General features: G+C 39.5%; 1 protein-coding gene across 1 annotated transcript in view; it reads right to left on the bottom strand.

Annotated features, from left to right (window-relative positions):
* Positions 1-22044, bottom strand: part of Arhgap28 (Rho GTPase activating protein 28) — a 166156-nt gene that overhangs the window by 56015 nt on the left and 88097 nt on the right. The window contains exons 2-3 of the mRNA XM_042699188.1: positions 11653-11864; positions 2523-2740 (exon numbers count right to left, since the gene is read on the bottom strand). Coding sequence (XP_042555122.1) covers positions 2523-2740; positions 11653-11864 — 430 coding nt within the window. The remainder of the gene's footprint in view (positions 1-2522; positions 2741-11652; positions 11865-22044) is intronic.

Raw genomic sequence — 22044 nt, 5'->3', positions numbered from 1 at the left:
AGAGAGTCTTTTTTCTTCATTATTTCAAGGTAAATAGACCTTTGTTCTCCCACACGTTTTATACAATGCCTGAATCACTTTTTCTAACATTCTACTCAGTTTCTTTATCTGATCTGCTGACCTTTTTTTTTTTTTTGCAGGGTGCTGTTGATATCTTTCTCTTTCAATATATCCCTTCTACTATATAGGAAATATGTAGCATCTTTTTCAAAGGCTAGGTTTATATAGCTGACAAGGAACAATCTGAATTTTTTAAAGCTGCATACACAATACCAGGCTTGTCCTGACTGATCTCTCTGACTGCCCCTTCCCTGTACCTAAGACCTCTTTACTCCCTGAAATACATGGTTCTTCTTTTGTCTTTCATCATTCACTGCCTTAGACCCCATTCCCAATTCCCCCTCTAGAATGGAGGATATAGCAGAAAGATCTGAAAAAGAGCAGGAAAAGAAGACAGAGGAAGGTCCCAGGACCATTCCCTTCCCTACACACGAACTTAGCTAAATGTTATCTCCACCATTCTTGGAGTTGGAAGTTGTCAATTACACCTATGTGTTTCAAAGAAGTCAATGACTTCATTTCTTTCTATACTTAAAAGCTCCACTGAACAAATGCCCGCTTTGTCAGGGAATGTCAAATAAAAGAAGAGAGAAGTTTACAAAGAAGATTCCTTACCTCACTATTTTTCATGTTACTACAAATACAAAGTCTCAGGAAACCAGGAAAAAGTAGATATGCATTGCTTGAAAACTAAAGATTCAGGAAAAGCCTACAAACTCATTCTATATCATTGTTTCATCTACTTGATCTGAAGTAGATAGACATCCATGTGGGAAAGGAAGCACAGAAGGAAAGTATTGAAGACCTCACAAGATGATTCTATAGACAACTAAAGAAATGAGCCTGGGATTTTTCAACAATCAGGACAAACCTTTTCTTTGATAGACATTTTGACCAGGATACCAGCAGTTATGTCTTGGCCTCAACTGTGGGAGCCATCTTTGCTCAATGATAGCTGTAGAAAAATTGCACCATTCAGAAAGCCATAGGTTTTTAACTAAATTGAAGTTCAAACAGTCGAGAACTCAAATGTGCTTACCTACAAGTATATCATAATTGCAAAGATTCTAGAATTGGACTGTTCAGTACATAAGTATAAGCTTATAAGTGACTGTTTAAATTTAAATCAATTAAGGTTAAACAAGGCTAAAAGTTCAGTTTCTTACCCACAACAAGCCATACTTCAGTCAGTTCCTCGTACATGTGACTAGGGGCTACATACTATTTTTATGTTAGTACAAATCCAAAGTCTTAGGGAACCTGAAAAGTGTAGGTATGCTTATTGAGACAGAAGGAAAAAGGACCATTGGAAAGTTTTATTAAAGAATGTGAGGATAGTATTATCACAAATGCAAAGGATAATTAAGCATATGTGAGCATCTGGGCAACTATCCTTTATGATTACCATATCTAACAGACAAGAGGACAATATAAAGTGACTCAAATTGGAAGGCAGTATTTAACCACTGATATTACAACGAAATGATGAGAAACCTAAATCAACGTGATTGAACAACTTGCCCCAAGCAGGATATCAAATTTCCGTCTTGAAATATACTAAACATTTCCGAAGTTCCAAGAATTCTGTGTAGAACCTCACAGCAGATTGTGCAGAGAATGAGTTCAATCGGTACATGCTGAATCACAGTGCAGTTACTGCAGTGAAACATTGCAAGGATGCAATAAGTGGAGGAAGGAAGGAGTTGTAAGGCAGAACTAGCAATAAACCAGTGTCGGAACAAGAGAAATGACTCCCACTTCTGAAAATTGATTACCATGGAACAGATAGGGTGAGCTGGAACTTCAACCAGTCATTTCTCTTAAAACATGCCATGCTTCTTCTGTGTGTGTGTGTGTGTGTGTGTGAGAGAGAGAGAGAGAGAGAGTGAGAGAGAGAGACAGACAGACAGACAGAAAGAGAGAGAGAGAGAAAGAGAAAGAGAGACAGAGACAGAGAGAGACAGGGACAGAGACAGAGAGCGACAGACAGAAAGAGATAGAGATAGAGAGAGAGAGGAGGGAGGGAGGGAGGGAGGGAGGGAGGGAAGGAGGGAGACATAGAGATCCTTTTGCCCATGCCCATTTAATTCTGGTATCTTTCATTTTGCTTTTATGATGTTGATTTTGTAAACAGAAATGCTACCCTACTTACCATCCCCTCATTTAAAACAACTCACTTGAACTTGCTTACAATCTTAGGTTATTTCCCTGAGAATCCATAGAATTTCCAGTGTTCCACTGCCAAAGAAATTACTCTCCAGCTTCAACACAGAAGGGAGTAAATATGTTTTGGAGGGAGAATACAGTCATAGGAGGTAAGGAATGGTCACTTGAATTCAAGTTTATAAAATGTGTGTGCTGTCTGCTTTAGTTTTCTCTGACAGCTAGGATGGAACCAGCCTGTTGTGATATTTTTTCCATCCAAATCAAACTAAAGCCTCTATTCACCCATTCATACTTACAGGAGATTCACTGACTCCAAAGATATCTCTGACATCCCGCACAGACTGCTTGTTCTTTTTCCTCATGGTTTGGGTGTAGGTGTTGTATCTCTTCTTTACTGCAGCTGCTTGGGTTCGAGTCAATGTTGAAAGCAGGGCTTTGCCATCTTCCTCTTCATCACCAGAGATCAGAGTAGACAGACCCACATCTTGTAGCCACTCTGCTTCAAGTTCTCCTTCTGTGATGTAATATGGCCAAGAGAAGTGTAAGGCATTTCTACACGATTGTAGGTCTGTGCATATCATACAGAAAGGGAGACTTGTCAACAATATGGGACGTATGCTGGAGTTATGAGAAAGGGCTCCAACAACAGTGAAGGAAATGTCCAGATTCTAGTTTTAATGTGTGGCATTTGAAAATATCATCTAGTATAGCACAGTTAACTGGGTAACTTGAAGAAGACATTTTCCTTGCCAGAGACTTAAATATAAGCCATATATGAATATTTAGATTAAAATCATAACCGAAGAAGCATGGTTTAATGGAACACAAAGGGTTTCTTTTTAAAGCAGGTTCAAATCCAGAATGATCACTTACTAGCTAAGTAATTTTGGTTATATGTTAAGATATGTCTAAGCTTTAGTGTTCTCGTTAGCAAAACGGGGGTAATGAGGTCCTGCACTTTTCTGTTGCCTGGCAGGCATTCTGGTTATGTTTAACTTTCTCTTAGGCTCCAACACTGGATAAATCCCAGTTTCCCATGTCCTCCAGGATCCTCAATGCATCTATCCAGACATCTGCATTATACAACATGTGTCTGGTGGTCCTCCTTCTGTGGGACAGCCCATGCAACTTAATTCATTTACACTGACCTCCACCTGCCAAGCATTCATCAGTGGCCATGTCTCAGTCATAACCTACTCCAAATCCACCAAGTGGAGCTCCCCATGGAGAAACCTGCCTTAGGCCACAAGGAGGATTTCAGCCCTTAGGTACCACACTCCTTCTCTCTTACTTCCCATCTACTGGTTGAGTGTTCAGGCCCTAGGTGGCTTCCCTCCTCTTTATCTCTGCACAGCTCACTAAACCCCTTCTCTCTAGGATCTGTGAGTCATATACTGCTTTTGTTATTTCACGAATCTTTACTGATCAACATACGCAAACTTAACTTCTTTCCCAGCCCAAGCCCTTCTAGAGAAAGATTGTCTTGGTAGGGATGAACTGGACAAGATTAGACAAGAGTTACAAGGGTACATGCCAGAATAAACAAGTGCTCTGGCAGCAGACCATCTGGTCATAGTTTGGCCACTTTTCCATACCATCAAGTCTCCCACCAAGATGAAGCAGTTTCCTGTGAATGGAGTAAATGGAAGCATCCACAACTATCTCCCTTGGAGCTCCATCAGGAGCTCCAGGGCTAGAGTTTGTAGCCACTATCCTGACAGAAAGTATAATTCCCAATGAGATGGTTATCCAACGTTGAGCATAAAGTATTAGGTAGTGGCTGGGTATTAGATTGTTTTGTAAGCAATGTATTTGTTAAGATGGCAAAGAAATTTGGAATAAAATGAGGTATTCATCAGATTGTTTATTCTTCTACATATTTACTTTATTCTGAACATGGGAATTTTCAGTCTATTTTTTTAGAATACAATCCAAAACCCAAGATTCATCTATGCAAATTAACTCCATTGTAAGAGGAATGTACAATAATAAAAGGAATTAAGGATAGTAACATCCTGGCATGGCAAATCCACTACACACACATTGCTGGGTAGGATGCTAAGCAAGTAGTGCCTGAATGAGGGTTGTTTAAAGAGTAGATTAGATTGATATGTAAACACATGTCAAAGCCCAATCTAGCAGGCCTGGACTCTGCTTACATTATTACATCATTGGGATATAAACAAAGACTTCTAATGTACTCCAACAGCCCAATTTCTCAACCAGGCAAACATTTGATTTGCCATCTTGTTTTTATTGTTTGTTTACTTTGTAAGCTGCCTCTTTCAAAGAAAATGAAAGGTGCATTTATTATCCACAGTCTTAACCTAAAATAACTTTGAAGTCAGTGAGTTATGAAGTCTAAGATTTTCATTTCTAAAGCTAAAAGTTTATGAATATAATTGAACATGGTGTTAAATGTTAGATTCTTTTTTCTCTGTCTACTTCTGTAAGGTGTTAATAAAGGAGTAGGAGGAAGAAGTAACTTACAGGTAAGTTAAGATAAAGTCAAGGAGAAGTTGGTCTAAATCCTTGGACTTTTTACTGGGTGAAGCCTTTGTGGAATATGTGTTCCCTAGGTAAGACATAGTGATTGTTGTTTGCTGAATTATGTGGATTGAGTGTATGTTCCGTACTCTAATTGTCAAGTGTGGAACTTGAATCCAGAGCACTCCTTTGAATTCCAGCTCCACAAAATCAACTGCCTACTCAATAGCTACTTGGCTTAGTCTACCACATCATGTCCAAACATGTTCAAACCTGAGGTTATACTCTTCATTCACAGCTCTAGGCCTCTTTCACTCTTCCACATTTTAGCACTCGAAACCTACCATCCAAGCAAGCAATAGGCTGGAAAGGTCCTAGGAGATATTCTTGACATCTTCCTCCCTTTTACACATCAACATATCACCAAGGCATTTTCTTATTACCTCCTTAATATATTTCAAATCCTCTAACTTCAATTTTTTTTTTTTTTTTTTTTTTTTGTCGGTTGTGGGGCTTGAACTCTGGGCCTGGGCGCTGTCCCTCAGCTCTTCAGCTCAAGGTGAGCGCTCTACCACTTGAGCTACAGCGCCACTTCCGGTTTTCTGGTGGTTTATTGGAGATAGGAGTCTCAAGGTCTCTCCTGCCCGGGCTGGCTTTGAACCGCGATCCTCAGATCTCAGCCTCCTGAGTAGCTAGGATTACAGGCGTGAGCCACCAACGCCCGGCTTCTAACTTCAATTTTTTTGGAGAAATTTAACACATTTTTGTTTTTAAATTTTTTTATTGTCTTTAGTTGAACAAAGAGGTTCCCATTCTACAAAACAGTATATGAATACAAGGTTTCGGACAACATTATTACCCATAGCTCCTAACCCATCCCTTCTCTCACTTTAAAAAAAAATTGAGGTAAGGTGATTACATAAATTTCATATATTTCACAGTATTGTGGAATAGTGACACTTAAAGTCACAAATGCATTTGAACCTTCACAAGGCCCATTGTCATTATCATGGTCTATACAGTTTGTGAATTCTATGGGCGTTGACAATACAAATTATTTTTTCCATATCATATGATGTTTACTTTCTTTCCTTTTGCTTAGTGTAGGCCCCACTACTGATGAGTGGATCCAAAAATTGTGGTACCTATATTCAATGGAATATTATGCAGACATTAGAAAGGACAAAATAATGGCATTTTCAGGGAAATGGATGGAACTAGAGCAAATTATTTTGAGTGAGGTAAGCCAAGAACAAAGGGACAAATGGCACATGGTCTCCCAGATATGTGGACGCTAAAGCCAAAATACAGGAAGATATGACAAAGTAAACAGGACTCAAGAAACAAAGGACAACCACTCATTTTTGTCGTATCATTACTAAATGACTTCAGGTTCTTGACCATATATGTGGTAAATATATGCATGCAACAGAGGGAAGCCAGGAGTGGGAAATGGAACAACATACAACAAAGGGGCCCATCAGCTGTACTGCACATGGAAGAAAAGAACTAAGCAACCCAAAGACAGCAATGGGAAGGGAGGAGTGAGAGGGAAAGAGGAAAAGCCTGCAAGTGTTTTTTTGTTTTTGTTATTTTTTAATGGACAAAGAGTCTCACTACGTAGACCGGGATGGCCTCAAACTCTCTTGTTGCCCAGATTAGCCTGGAACTCCCAATCTCCCTGCCTCAGCCTCTTGAGCCTTGGGCTTACAGCTGTGAACTATTATACCAACTTCCACCAATGAGCCACCAAAAAGCTGGAAGTGGAGCTGTGGCTCAAGTGCAAAAAGTTCAGGGACAGACCCTAGGCCCCCAGTTCAAGTCCCAAGGCGCATGTTTGAACACACACACACACACACACACAGAGCTAAGCTAACCTCATCTTTGACTCAGTTATATTCCCAAAAGTTCTTCCTACAATCATTCTTGATACATTTCCAACCCATTTTTCAACATTTCAAAATGAAAATGACAATAGTGCAATAGGTTTTCCACCCCCTGGCTTTAACATGGTCTACGGGGCATATTCATACCATTCTTTCCTTGCCTCTTGTTCTCCAGTGATACTGGCCTGCTTTGGAAACTCAGAATCTCCTTGTTCTGTTTTGCTACAAGGCTTCTGTCTCTAGTCATAGGCAACTTCTTTTTGTATGCAGAAAAACCCTAAAAGATTTTAAAGTAGACAACTACTAGTAAATGAATTTAGGAAGGTAATGATGTATAAGGACAGATACAAAAATTGACTACATTTCTATATTCTTGTAGCAAACTGTGACAAAGAGAGGAGAGAGAGAGGCGACCAAGAGAGAGAGAGAGAGAGGAAAACAGAGTGACTTTTAATGATCTCCATTAAGTCCATGGAGAAATACAAACAGGGTGAGAATATTTGCAGTTCATATAGCTTACAAAAACTTGTATCCAGAATATGTAAAAAAATTCATGCAAATCACATCACTAATTAAAGAACAGGGTTTTTGTAGGTTTGTGTGTGTGACTGTGAGTGTGTGTGACTCTGTGTGTGTGTGTGTGTTTGTGCCAGTACTGAGTACTTGAACTCAGGACCTGTCCTAGACTAGAGCTCTACCATTTAGCCACAGCTTCACTTCCAGCTTTTTGGGAGTTAATTGGAGATAAGAGTCTCAAAGACTTTCCTACTTAGGTTGTCTTCAAATCATGATCCTTAGATCTCAGCCTCCTGAGTAGCTAGAATTGTAAGTGTCCATCTTAAAATGATAGTTTCTAAAGACAGTCATAAGATTTCATAAAACCACATACATGAATGTACAGTAATTACAGGAAAAATCTGTTTGATGCTATGAGTTATTTGCTTATATTAAGCAAACTGGCAAGAAATGTTTCAAAGATATGGGGAAGGAACTGTGTGTCATTAACCTCCTGGGAAGAATATGAAACAGTATAATCTACAAAAATACATATATCCAAGAGAAATAAAAAAATGTGTCCACAAAAGATTTTTACAATCTAATGCATAGCAATCTTATTCATAATGGCCCAATTTTTTAAGCAATAATGACAACAATGAAAACTTCTTAATTCTATTAACATGTAGGTTGATTAAATATGTGACACATTCTTATAATGAAATGCTACCATGAACGTTTGAATTGTATCCTCCACCAGAGTTATAAAATCTTAACCCTTGGCGCCTGTGAATGAAAGATTATTTGGAAGCGGTCTTTGCAGATGTACATACGATATAGGTCCAATACAGTCATTAGAATATCATGTTGTATTTCATAAAAGTACATAATTCTAACTTGACTGATTGTACTTCAATAAATAAAAAAAAGAAACAACTTCCAAACAAAAACTTTAAAAAGTTGAGATGAGGTCATCTGGTGCAGAATGAGCCCTTAATTCCCGGTCATTGGTATCTGAAGAGGAGAAAGGACAGAGATACAGCAAAGAGAACGTGCACTGTGGCAAAGTGACTATGGAGGTAGAGAATGGCACAGTGTTGTCTATAAGCTGAGAAGCACCAAGAACGGCCAGCTTCACTAGAAGCCAAGGAAAGAGCTTAGAGCAGATTGTCCCCTACATTCCACAGAGACACCTCCTAGACTTCTGCATCCTGTGACAACTGAGAGGAGATCATGGTGCGTTAAGGTGGCCCTAGTAACTAACACAAACCACCCACAAACCAAAAGGAGTGAACTATTGATATAATAGCTGAATCTTAGACATATAAGACACTTAAAAACTTGGGATGCACAAATATTGGAATCGTGGCTGCCTTGGCTCAGGAATAGTGTGTCATTGCCTTGATAAAGGAGATTTTATGCATTGATTGATATATTATCTGCCTTGATCAGTGTGAGGTTTTAAGAGTACATTCGTTTGTCAAAGATCATTGAATGGTACACTTAAGATCTGTGCAAATACTTCAAGGACAGAGCTGAATGAGGTGGTTAATGCCTATAATCTCAGCTACTTTAGGTGTGGAGATCAGAGGAGGATAGTTTGAGGTCAGACAAAGTTAAAAGTTAGCAAGATCTTAACCCATAAACTGTGCAATGGCACACATCAATAGTCCTAGCTATATGGGAGGTCAGTCTAGGGCAGAAACTCAAGACGTGTGTGTGTGTGTGTGTGTGTGTGTGTGTGTGTGTGTGTGTGTGTGTGTGTGTGTGTGTGTGTGTGCGCTGTGTCTTGGGGCTTGAACTCAGGGCCTAAGCTCTGCCCCTGAGCTTTTGTGCACCCTACCACTTGAGTCAAAGCTCTACTTCTACCGCTTTTGGAGATGAGAATCTCATAGATCTTTAAAAAATTAGTGTCTGTCAATATTCAATTCTGGTTAGTAGGTCTATGTTTTGTAGCAGTTTAGACTAGTAAGCTTGAAAATATTTTCCATGTGTTTTAGGTGTGAGTGAATGTAAATACATGGTAGAGATTGGGGTCCAGTTGCCCACTGATGGAGAAGAGAGTTATAAATAGGAAAAAAACAGCTGTGTGGTATTGGGACTGGAGTTGGAGGTTAGGTATCAGGACAAACACATGATACTTTTTATTTTTAATTTGTATCTTTTTTTTCTTATAACCGATGCATAAAACAAGTATCTATCATGTAAAATATACTGCTTTAACATATGTGATATATGCATCTGCTTTCAAATGACTATGTTGAGATACTTCACACACAGGTATTTTTAAGACCAGAATGCTTAAAAATCTACTTTTTTAGTGATCCCCAAGAACTAAACACCCAGTTACCAACTGCAATCACTGTGTTGTGCACTAGATCTTTATAGGTATCCTTATTTTCTGACTAATATTCTACATACTTTACTAGACACTTCCCATATCACTCTCTAGGCCAGTGTGATTAGCAGCAACCATTCTGCTCCTTACTGATAAAGAGCTCTTTACCTGTATGAGTTCAACTTTTGCACACTCCTCTATTAAGATCATACAGTGTTTGGCTTCCTGTACTTCATTTATTTTACTTCATAAGTGACAAGTCTTCATTTTATTTTTATTTGTGCCAGTCCTAGGGCTTGAACTCAGGGCCTGTGCACTGTCCCTGAGCTTTTTTGCTCAAGGCTAGCACTCTACCACTTAAGCCACAGCTCCACTTACTGATTTTTTTAGTCTACTGGAGATAAGAGTCTCAAGGATTTTCCTGCCTGGGCTGGCTTCAAACCATGATCCTTAGGTCTCAGTCTCCTGAGTAGCTAAGATTATAGGTGTAAGCCACCAGCACTTGGCAGATCTTTATGTTTTTAAGACCAAAAGTACTGCAATATGTACACATAGCCTGTTTTCTTTTCTTTTTTTTTCGGTCGTGGGGCTTGAACTCTGGGCCTGGGCGCTGTCCCTCAATTCTTCAGCTCAAGGCGAGTGCTCTACCACTTGAGCTATAGCGCCACTTCCGGTTTTCTGGTGGTTTATTGGAGATAGGAGTCTCACAGTCTCTCCTGCCTGGGCTGGCTTTGTACTGCAATCCTCAGATCTCAGCCTCCTGAGTAGCTAGGATTACAGGCGTGAGCCACCAGGGCCCGGCAGCCTGTTTTCTTTATCCGTGAATCAAGTACCAGATCCTTATGATGATTTCAGAAGACATAGTTCTTAATATAGATCACTAGGCAAAAGAAAAGTGATATTGTATACATGGTGTTTTCTTTATATCTTTCTGTTTTTCTGCATTAGAAATGATGAGAGGTAAGGAAGTAAGCAAGGGAAGGAAGAATGCACTTCACTGACAGAATGGTTCTCTTGCAAGGGTTCTCATAAAATGTATGTAAGGTGGTTTGTTTTTATGCTGTAGGGAGTCTCCTAACTGAGCTATATCCGATTATCACTTCTTAGTGAAAGACAGATTTGTAGAAAAGAGAATGAAGAATTAAAACACCTTTTTTTGTTGTTGTTTCCTGATACTGGAGATTGAATTCAGGGTTCCCTTGTTAGAAAGTATTGTACCACTTAAGCCACACCCACAGTCCTTCAGCTTTAGTTTTTCAGTCACATGACATTTGGCCGGTTCAGGGTAGTAAGGTCCCTTGTTCGTTTTTCAGATAGAGCCTCAGGCTTTTGCCCAGGCCATCTCAGACTCAGATCTTCCTACCTCAGTCTCTAACCTATCTGAGATAAGGATATGGGCCACTGCTCACCTTCCACAGCCAAGAAGGTTTTTAACATTTCAGTTTATCCTATTGCTTTGAGGACAATCAATCACTGGCTAATAGACATCTTACATATTCACCTAGCAACAACTAGGCCTAGAAGCGATAACCAATTCTTTTAATTACAGGTAAGGAGTTTTGCCTTCTCTGATAGCCAGGTACAATTACATACATTTGTTTTGACCATCAACTTCTTTCAGTTTAGCCCAGAATATTTAAAGTAAACATTATTTCATACAAACTAGGTAACTATAATACATTAATAATACCAGGGAATGCTTCATAGTCAGTTTTAGTCTCCAAAATTGTACTGGAATATTCTCATTCCTCCTCTTTGTTTATCTTCTGTCTCTCTTTCTCTGTCTCTGTCTCTCTCTCTCACACACACATGCGCACACACATGTGCACACGCGCACGCGCGCACACACACACACACACACACACACACACACACACACACACACACACTCCTTCCCACCAATAGTAATCCAGTCACCAGAAACAGACACCCAAACTAGAATACTCCATCTGCTCAATGAGAAATAACAGAGTCCTTATCTAGTGATATGTAAGGGGCTGATCTGGATGATACTGAAGTGCAGTACTCCTTCGGCTCAGGTCACCTTGGCATTATCCTTGTGCTAGTTGTGTAAATTTAAGTCTAGTAGAGCAGGTGGTTGGGCCAAATTCTACAGGGTGAGTCTCTGAACTACCGGTGGAGTGATTCTGCTTGTCAACAGCACAATAGATAGCACACAAAGGAAAAGATAACACATACAGGGCAAGTATAGCCCCTTACCATCCAGAGGCTTGACCTCAGTGGGAGCGGACGGCTGTTCCTCCTGTCCTTCCAGGATGCTGTGCTCTTTAAGGTTCTCTATTTCCCGCCAGAAGTCCTCCATAGATGCACTGTCTACTGAAGCTTGAGAGTTGGAACGGCTAAATGCAGGGGAATGTAAGGACTCATTGGAGAGCATCCTGTTAATTCTTCGGCAACGAGGAATGGATTTTCTGGAGGAAAGAATACAAGCTGTGAATGATAAGCAGTGTGTTTGTGTCATAAACTCACAACATTAAATTTAAAATTAATGGAGAGAAGGGATTTAGAGAAAAATCTCCATCTGGTGAAGACCTTTAGTCTCTATTCTCTACACTTCATAACTGACTATGTGGCCATATAAAATTAACATGAAAACACCTATCAAACATGTACAGTGAAAGCTTATCTTGTAAAGTGACTAAGATGATGCGAAAGAAGGGTGTAAAAACTTAGCTGCTGATATTTATTAATTCTACTATTAAAAGCTGGGGGAAAGCCCAGAAAAAAGATAGCTTTTGGTAAGGATGTGGATGAACTAGAATTCTGATACTGTTGTAAGATGGAATGGAAGATGGTATGGTCTCTAGGAAAACAATGTGGCGGTCAAGACAGTTTTAAAACACAGTGCTACTGTATGAGCTAACAACTCTATTTCTTTTTATTTCTGGAACATACACCCAGAAGAATTGAAAGCTAAGACCCCAAAAAGTATTTCTATATCCACATTCGTAAGAGGCAAAGGACAAGCCAAGTGTCTTAATCACATGTTGATTAAGGGGTAGCTGTTTTACCACAAACAGGAGCCCCAGGTAGAAACTGGTAATCAGAGCGAGGAAACAGTAATGTTCAACTGTGGAATTAACATCCACTGAGGATCAGTAAATTTTGATATGCTGAGCAGTAGTAGATTGTTAAAAAATTTAATCCAAAACCATGGCATGTATAAAGATATATTGATATACATGAGCGCAAACAGAGAGGGTAAATAATAATTCTTAATAGGACAAAGGAATTCCATTGGCTTATACTGCTAGAAACTCTTCTAGATTTCTAAATCACCTTTAATAGAAAACTTTACAGCTTTATCATTCTTCCTTCCATGGTACCTTTTTGTAAGTAGTTCTATTTAACTGATAATAACATTGCAAACACATACATGTCTTAAAAATCAAACCATTTCAAGAAAATATGAAATATATATATATATATATTTATATATACTTTGTTGGTCTTAGAGCTTGAACTCAGGTCCCTGGCACTGATCCTGAGTTTTTAATTGCTCAAGACTAGCACTTTACCACTTGAGGCACAGCTCCACTTCCAGCTTTTTTAGTGCTTCATTGGAAGTAAGAGCTTCATGGACTTTCCTGCCCAGGCTGGCTGTGAACCATGATCCTCAGATCTTGAAACACCATATTTTAAAAATATATATGATGAAAAAGATTTAGGCAACTTTGCTCAATAATTTGGTGATCAGAAATTTGCACTGAATTCTATATCTTAGACAAGAAAGGTCCATACTTGTGGTTAAAAAACATGAAATCAGTCAGATCAGACATTGCTCTCTTTATCATGTTTGAGGCTTATAAGACTTTTTTCCTTTTGCAATAAAACTAATACTGAAAATCACTAAAAAAATTTACAGAGCATTAAACACATAAATACCTGTATTGGGTAAGGCTACAATCAACGAACATTGCCTACATACCCTACTGTCCTCCAAGTTTCACGTTTCATATGCAAAAAAAGTACATGGGTCTCCAAAACTTTTTGCAGTTCTGGAATTATGTAGTTCAATTTGTGTGTGTGTGTGTGTGTGTTTTCTTTGTTTTTATTTTGGGTCAGTTGTGGGGCCTGAACTCTGGGCCTGGGCGCTGTCCTTCAACTCTTCAGCTCAAGGCTAGTGCTCTACCACTTGAGCCACAGCGCCACTTCCGTTTTTTTCTGCTTATGTGGTGCTGAGGAATTGATCCCAGGGCCTCATGCATGCAATGCAAGCACTTTACTACTGAGCCACCTTCCCAGGCCAGTTTAATTTCTTTTTAAAAATGAGTATCGATGAGGCTCAGTGGTAAAAGGCTTGTATAGCTTATACAATTCCCTGAATCTGATTCCCAGTAAAACACATACACAAACACACACACACACACACACACACACACACATACTTGATTTGTAAAAAAAATACAATCTTAGCAGCAAACACAGATCTAGTTCAAATTAAATTATAATAGAAGATATTCTGTGAATATTTGAATCACATATAATTATGACCAAGTATAATTTTTGTCTTTTACTATCCATTGGATTTACTTGTAGATTTATAGGCACATTCTAATTATTACAAATGAGAGAGACCATGCAGGCTACATTTCTTTGGGTCTTGCTTACTTCGCTTAATATAATTCAAATATAATTACATAAGGTGAAAGTGGAAAGTCTTTTCCCATCCACATCAAATCCATTGTTCTGCAAATTACTTTATTTCCTGATTCAAAATCATACCAGGTATTTTTTTCCATGCTGCCACAATGGCTGCAGAATTGTATCATGTATCTTTGGCAAGTGATATCATCATTATTAAGCAAACAAACATATATAACCCTATATCGTAGCACTGCAAATGTTGGAAGAAGTGAGGAATTTGGGAAATATGTGAATCATAGAAGACTGAGGAATATACATTTAGAACTAACAATGCCCACTGCAATAACAGAACACAATTTCTAACTTGTACAATAGGTGTCCTGATGGCATTTCAAAGCAAAGACCCCAGCAGCTGACAGGACAAATGTGCAGATTTATCTATGAGCAGCTGAGTTAACATGCTGGTTTCATCTGAGACAATCCACCCAAAAAACCTTTTAAGTGCAATGATCAACTATTTTCTTTGGCAAAAAAGCCAGACAGCATTTTTGGAAGAGCTTTCACTTCTTGGTTAGGGATTCCAATATTTTGCCTTCATCGCAGGATGGAATGCAGGTCAGGACCTTCCTGAGCTGACACATTATTACATAAGGCTGACCGTCATAGTCTTGGAGCATCAGACGAGCCTCCCTCTGCAGTCTCTCACTGTAATAGGAGAAAACCCAGCTGAGGTTAAATCAACTGTTTGTACTTTTTGGTCCAAAACAATACCAGGAAGATGTTCCATGAAAAACAGAATGCAACTGTGCCACAGAGAAACTTACTGGGGAAACACTGTTAGGTTTCAATATAGATTTTAAGTGTATGGTAATTACAGTGTATAGGACATTAAAAACAGAAAAGATTTTATTGTTCCATATATTCATATGAATCAAATATGATATATTTGTAGCTCTAACTTACATTATATTTAAATGGCTACCCAGGGATCTACAACTCACTACCATTCATATTGAAGTTTTTTTGTTTGTTTTTTTTTCCTGTTGGTCATGGGGCCTGAACTCTGGGCCTGGACGCTGTCCCTCAGCTCTTCGGCTCAAGGTTAGCACTCTACCACTTGAATCACAGTGCCACTTCCAGTTTTCCGGTCATTTATGGGAGATAAGAGTTTCATGGACTTTTCCTGCCAGGGCTCTGGCTCTGAACCGTGTTCCTCAGATCTCAGCCTCCTGAGTAGCTAGGATCACAGGCATGAGCCACTGGCACCCAGCCCATTCATATTTCTTATACCACAGATCTGCTGATAACCAGTCTCCCCAGCTTTCTTTTCATAATAGGTGCATAATTTGTTTTACTGGGTGTAGAACTTCAGGTGGACAGTGTTTATTGTTGCTTAAGTCATTTTTGAAAAGCCTTCCCTTGTCTTGTGGACTTCACTGGTTAGGTGAAATGTCAGTTACAGTTTTTACTGATGTTTCCTAAATGGAATACTGGTTTTCTCTACTTGTTCTTCATGGGCTTTCTCTTTATCTCTGTGTTGAGTGGTGTGAATGAGATGTACTAAGAGATGTAGCTTGCTTTTCATTCCTTCTGGTTGGGAAGTTACTGAGACTCTAGAATCTGCAGCTTGATGTCTTTCATAATTTTGGAGGTATTATTATCTATTTTCTCATCATGTATTTTGCCTACCCTAAATTTTCTACCCTCTACTTCTGGAAATCCAATAGTATGATGATCAGGCATTGCATATTACTATTGCATATTATGTCCTTTATGACTGCTTTGGGTTTTATTAGCCCACATGTTCTTTCTCTGAGCTTCAGGTACAGAATTATTTTTCTTTTTTTTTTTTTAAAGCAAGTACAGAATTTCTATTGCTCTATCTCAAGTTTATTTTTCTTCTAGTTATCTAGACTGCTATTAAATAAATGCTTCAACTCACATATTGTATCTTGAGCATCAAGAATTTCTGAGTCATTCTTTCCTAGGGATTCCATGGCCTTTGTCATTGTCCATATTTCCTCCTCTAATTTCATTAACATATTTATCATTGCCATTTGAAAGTTCTTATCTCTTAATGCCGCCATCCATTCTGTCATTTTGCCGCTGAACACTGTTAATTGTTCATGGGTCACAATTTCTTTCTTCACTTATATTCTAACCTGTTATTGTATGACATACCTAGTTTTAAAATAATTCTATAAAACATGAGTGATGAGAATTTCTCCAGAAAGGGGACAGTTGGAGTAAGAAGCAGATCATGTCAACCCTTCCAAGGGTTGAGCTGGATGTGGGCTGAGTTGAACTTTTATTAGTCTTAATTTAACTCTGGTTTCAAATACACTGAGAAAAATCTATGAGTACGAGAGCTCTCCCACTGAGAGGGCTTTGGTATAAACAGCACAGAACTACAGAATTCTCTCTGCTTTGTAACTCATTTCCTAGCCTCTGTGTTGCTGGGGTCTCTAAAATTTCCAGTGGAAAGAGCTATCATGTAGGGAAAACAGATTCCAATCTGCTATATTATTGCAGACAGCTATCAAAGCTCCACTAATGTCTCCTTGTCCAAATAGAGTCCCTCTACCTAGTCAGGGACGACCTTCTGTCTAGCTGGACACAAACTCGGAGAGTTCACATGCCCAGACAGGAAAGGGACCACTAGCTTCTGCTCACCTAGAAAGCGTTCTTTCTTGCCAGCAGCTGAATTCCTTTTCATTTCACATATTGTTTTTAAAAGATAGGGTTTTGACCCAGGTGTGGTGGCACACATCTTTAATTTCAGCTATTTGGGAGACAGAAATAAGAGGATTGGGTCTGAGGAGGTCCCTTTGGGGCCAAAGTAGGAAAACGTGTGTGAAAAACAAACTAAACGCAAAAGGGCTTAGAGGCATGGCTCATAGCAACTGCAAGGTGCTGAACCCAAACTCCTGCCCGCCTCCCCCCCCAAAAAAAGGTAAGATGTTTACATTTATCCTTTGTCTCTAGCAGTTTTGGCCAAAAAGATAATAGATCAAAACCCAATCTGGAAAGGTGCTGGTGGCTCTCACCTCTAATTCTTACTGAGGTGGCTGACATCTGAGAATCATGATTCCAGGCCAGCTGAGGCAGAAAAGTATAAGAGACTCTTATCTCCAATTAACCAGCAAAAGACTGAAAGTGGAGGGGTGGCTCAGATGATAGAACACCTGTCTTGAATGAGAACAAGGTCCTGAGTTCAAGCCCTAATACCAGAAAAAAAAATAACAACAACAAAAAGGCTATATCCTAACTAGGAGGGGGAATTCCCAAGTAATACTGTGGAAATATTAGGCTTTAAAAATTATATTTATCTCTAAAAAATTATGTTTGTCTCTGCTCAGCTTGCATTGTCTAACCACAAGTTTACTTGTATACAGTACCATTTTTAAATGACATATTTCTTGCTAAGAAATACTTTCCTAGGGGCCTTTATGATCTCTTATTTTATGTGTGATTCTATATAGAACAATTTGTTCTCATACACACTGCATCTGATCCTATCATTAACCCTAAGAAATAGTCAAAGCCAGTATTATATCTTGTAAGATGAAGGAGTTACTGAGAGTCAAGTGAGGACCAAAGCTTCCTATTATAATTATAATTAATGCAAACTCTTCTCTCTGACTTCAAGGCTCAGCATGGTCTCCCCTCCAACTACAGAAGACTCAAGTTCTACTGCTATCCCCAAGCATTAGCAACTGGCAAGCTAACCGTTTTCTTTCTTCCCTGAGGAAACTTGCTCTCTCTGGAACATTCGCTATGATTATTTTTTCCAGTCCTGGGACTTGAACTCAGGGCTTGGGCTCTGTTCCTGAGCCTCTCTGTGCCTAAGGCTAGCACTCTACCACTTGAGCCACAGCACCACTTCTGGGTATTTATCAGTAGTTTATTGGAGATGAGTCTCACAGACTTTCTTGCACAGGCTGGCTTTGAACCACTATCCTCAGATCCTGAGTACGTAGGATTGCAGCACTCAGCAGCAAGATGCTTTGTGTCCTTCGTTCACAACCTTCATGCCACCCTTTAAGGAATGATCACTCATCCGGATATAGAATGTAGAGTTCTTCCAATGATCCAGGATATAACTCTGCACCCCCTTTTTCTCATTCATCAACAAAGGGCACCCCTTTCTTACTTGCTTACTCTACTGGAGTGGGAAGTCTCTTTTCCCCACTCAAGTTCAGAGAAAGTGTGCCTATTTTATTAATCCCACTGTCTGAAAAATAACAGTTCGAATTTTTGTTGAATGACAAGGGAGCCAGAATATGAACTCAAACTTTCTCAGTCCAGTCTGAATGGACTCTCAATAATAATCTTTCCTAATTCTAAAAATCCTCCAGTAATTGTATATCTCTTTACATCAATACACACTTGTATACTGAAGAAGGTAAGACAGTGATTTACAGGAAAACTGAAGACGGTTGGCAGTTGGTCCAGGCTTGAACCTGGGTTCTGAAATGTCTTGAGACTACTGAGCCTTTTGCATCCTCATTTCCTAATCTGTGAAGTGGAAATGTAAATCCCATGTACTTCAATTCAAATGAGTCAATTCATGTTAAATGCCTGGCACACGCATTCTCAAGTACAGCTACTGCTATAACGTATTTCCCAAATTATAGCATTGAAGTCCTTTGCTTTCCAGACACAGGTGCTATCCTCTCCACTTCTTCTCCCATTGTGGAACATGGACAAGACAATGGGTGCTCCAGCAGCCATCCTCTAACTAGGAAAGAATGTAATAAAACTGTAGTCATCAGCTCTGATGTCAAACACCAGGTACTGCCTGTCTTTGGACTTCCAGAAATGTGAGGGGAAAATGCCTATTTTTTTTTAATGAATTTAGTTTTCATTATTTTGTTATTGTTACTTGTAGCCAAAATCTTCTCTCACTGAGATAAGCAGAATTCGTTAGTAAGTCACCTATGGCAGGGTGAGATGAGACATACTCTCGGCCTCACTAAGGAGAATACCCTAGTAATAGTGACAGTCAACAACCTCATTTCCAGGGCAGAGGAAGGTTGTCCAGGTATTAATTAGCCTTATTGTGGTCTGCTGTTGGTCATTACAGTGTAGAGCTACAGTTCACCATGTTTACCAACACTGGTGGTTTCACCTTGCTCTCTTAAGAGTTTTAGAAAGAATACACCAAAACTGGACTTCCATTGTCCTTTCCTAAGGGGGAGGAGACCTCAGGTCCTAGGACCTGTTGTCTCTAAATGTGACTGACACTAGGGAGCTCAATATGGATATGGAAAGAGATCATCTGGAATTTGATCTGCAGACCATCACTAACAGCAGCACTTCAGCAGCAAACCGCCTGCTCTTTGGGACAGATATTGGGCATAGCGGTAGTCTCACAACTGTCTGGGCTCTTGGTTTCCCCAGGAGGCCATTCATATAAAGGAGAAGGACAAAGTCCTTGTTTAGACTCCCTGCCGCATCAGTAATCTTTGGATTCTCCCATGCTTATACACAAGCACAACCAGGAGGACTTGCATAGGCACTTAAAAGGCAGTTGAGGATAAAAAGCAGCTATAGTTTGAGTGCCAGAGGAGGCTGTGGCTTTTCTTCCCAGGCTCCATAACTGTCTCTATCATTCTAGAGTCTTCACAATCTCATCTTACCCTCCCAGTGGTCTGATCTCCTGCCCATCTCACCCCTCTTGGGAGAAGAGGAGAGAGCTAGAAAGTAAACAGGTCTGCTTAAGCTCTCCATTGGAGTAAGGATACAGGAAAATGAGGAGGCTTAAGACAACATACCAGTGTGGGTCTACACAGCAGGCACTACCAGCAAGATAGAGATCCATAATAACAGCTAAACTCAGGTGTGTATCCATCATGTCTGAGGCAAGCACTATGTGAGGAGAGTGGCAATGGATGTAAGAATAACTTTAAACCTTGACTGAACTCCAGGGAGGTATATAGATGAAGGCTACTCTGGGAAAACAAAAATTTTCTGGAATAAGGACTGGCCAGTGCCTTTTCTTCTATCTGTAGCTAAGAAAGTAAAACAACTCAACATGCATGACTTTGAGAGTAGCTTACATTATATCTACTGCTCTAACATGAATATCCCTCTGCCATTAAACAGCATAAATGTTGTATAGAGACTACAGAACTGAAATACATTAATTATAGTTTTCATTATTTTGTTATTTTGAACATGTACATTTATACAGTCTCCAACTTATGATGGTTGGACTTAATGATTTTTAATTTCCCGATGGAACAAACACAATATGAATTCAGCCTAAATCCTATACATCTGGGATTGAATGTTGATATTTTCCTGGGCTAGCAATCCTGGTATGGTATCTATTGCTGGGTAGACCAGCCTTGTGATCACGAGGGAAATAACTGATACTCCACAGGTTATATGAATATACAGCATTAGCAGGTTAAGGGTATTCAATGAACTTTCAGAAGGATATTCTCTAGTTACAATGGGTTTCTAAACTTTCAGAAGGATATTCTCTAGTTACAGTGAGTTTCTCAAGACTTAAGTTGAAAAGCATCTGTATAACTACAAAATGGATAGTAGACAATTTACAATAGGCTACATCCCCAAAAGAACTATATCCCCTTCAATAAACTTACCATAAGTAGAAAATATTGTATACTGAAAGCACATCAGCTACACCTAACCTACAGAGCACAATGGCATGGTCTTGCTTACTTTATTCCTGTGTGGTGTGTGTGGTGTGGTGTGGTGTGGTGTGGTGTGGTGTGGTGTGGTGTGGTGTGTGTGGTGTGTGTGGTGTGGTGTGGTGTGGTGTGTGTGGTGTGTGGTGTGTGTGTGTGTGTGTGTGTGTGTGTGTGTGTGTGTGTGTGTTTTTACCAGTAGTAGGGCTTGAATTTAGGATCTCAGGCTCTTGCTTAGCTTTTTCACTCAATGCTAGCCCACTAACATTTGAGCCACACCTCCACTTCCAGCTTTTTGCTGGTTAATTGGAGTCCTTTTGGACTTATGAATTGGGAGCCTCAGATCTCAGCCTCCTGAGTAGTTAGGATTACAGGAACCACCAACACCGAGCTTAGTTTATTTTAAATATGCTCAGGACACTTGTATTAGCCTACAGTTGAGCAGAATCACCACACCAAAGGTGATTTTATAATAAAGTGTTGAATAGCTTGTGGAATTTATTGAATGCGTCAATGAAAGTAAAAACCAGCACTGTCACATGGGTGCAATTTCACACTATCATTAAGCAAAAATATTGTAACTCTGATCCTAAGAGATCAGGGGGCTGTTTGCAACATATTACTTAAAATTGCTCTACTTTGGTTACGAGAAGGAGAAATAGAGACGGGTTGGTATTGGCACAAATTTTCTTGCTAAAATGATGTATGTGTTCTGGAATGAGATCATAGTGATTATCACACTTTTATAAATGTACCAACCACTACTGATTACTACTAACCATATACTTTCAAAGGCTTTTGGGTTATGTCAACTGCACCTCAATAAATAGTTGCATGCAAACCTAGTGCCACTGCTTTATTTTTTTACTCTGATAATAAGAAATGCTTTGAAGGTGGAGGTGTGGCACAAGAGCTGAAGCATCTGCCTAACCTAGCACAAAACTCTGAGTTCAGAACAAGCACTGCTCAAATTAAATAAGTAAATATTAAAAAAATGTTTTGAGATTTCAAACTACTCTAAAAGCAGATCTCCTCTCCCTTACCCAAAAGGGGGGGGGGGGGGAGGAGTCAAAATTTTCAAAAAGCGCCATGCATTTAGGAAGATTGAAAGGCATTTCTAGGAAGACGTCTGGCTGCTTTCACCCAAGACCATCAGTCTCAGATGACAGCCAGTCTGTCCCGGTCAGTCAATCATCATCTAACCCCGGGCCAGGCTCAAATGTCTGCTTGGCAGGCAAAGTAAATCACCAAAGGTGGACGTTTTATACCCTGGCTGGGCTAAAACTAATACGTAGTTTATGAGCTTGAGGTATATATTGATTTGGGTGAAGCTTGGTCAATCTGA

Source organism: Dipodomys spectabilis, unplaced genomic scaffold (assembly GCF_019054845.1).
Source record: "Dipodomys spectabilis isolate Male_0828 unplaced genomic scaffold, ASM1905484v1 ptg000235l, whole genome shotgun sequence".
Classification (NCBI taxonomy): Eukaryota; Metazoa; Chordata; class Mammalia; order Rodentia; family Heteromyidae; genus Dipodomys; species Dipodomys spectabilis.
This window is presented reverse-complemented; position numbering and strand designations above follow the sequence as displayed.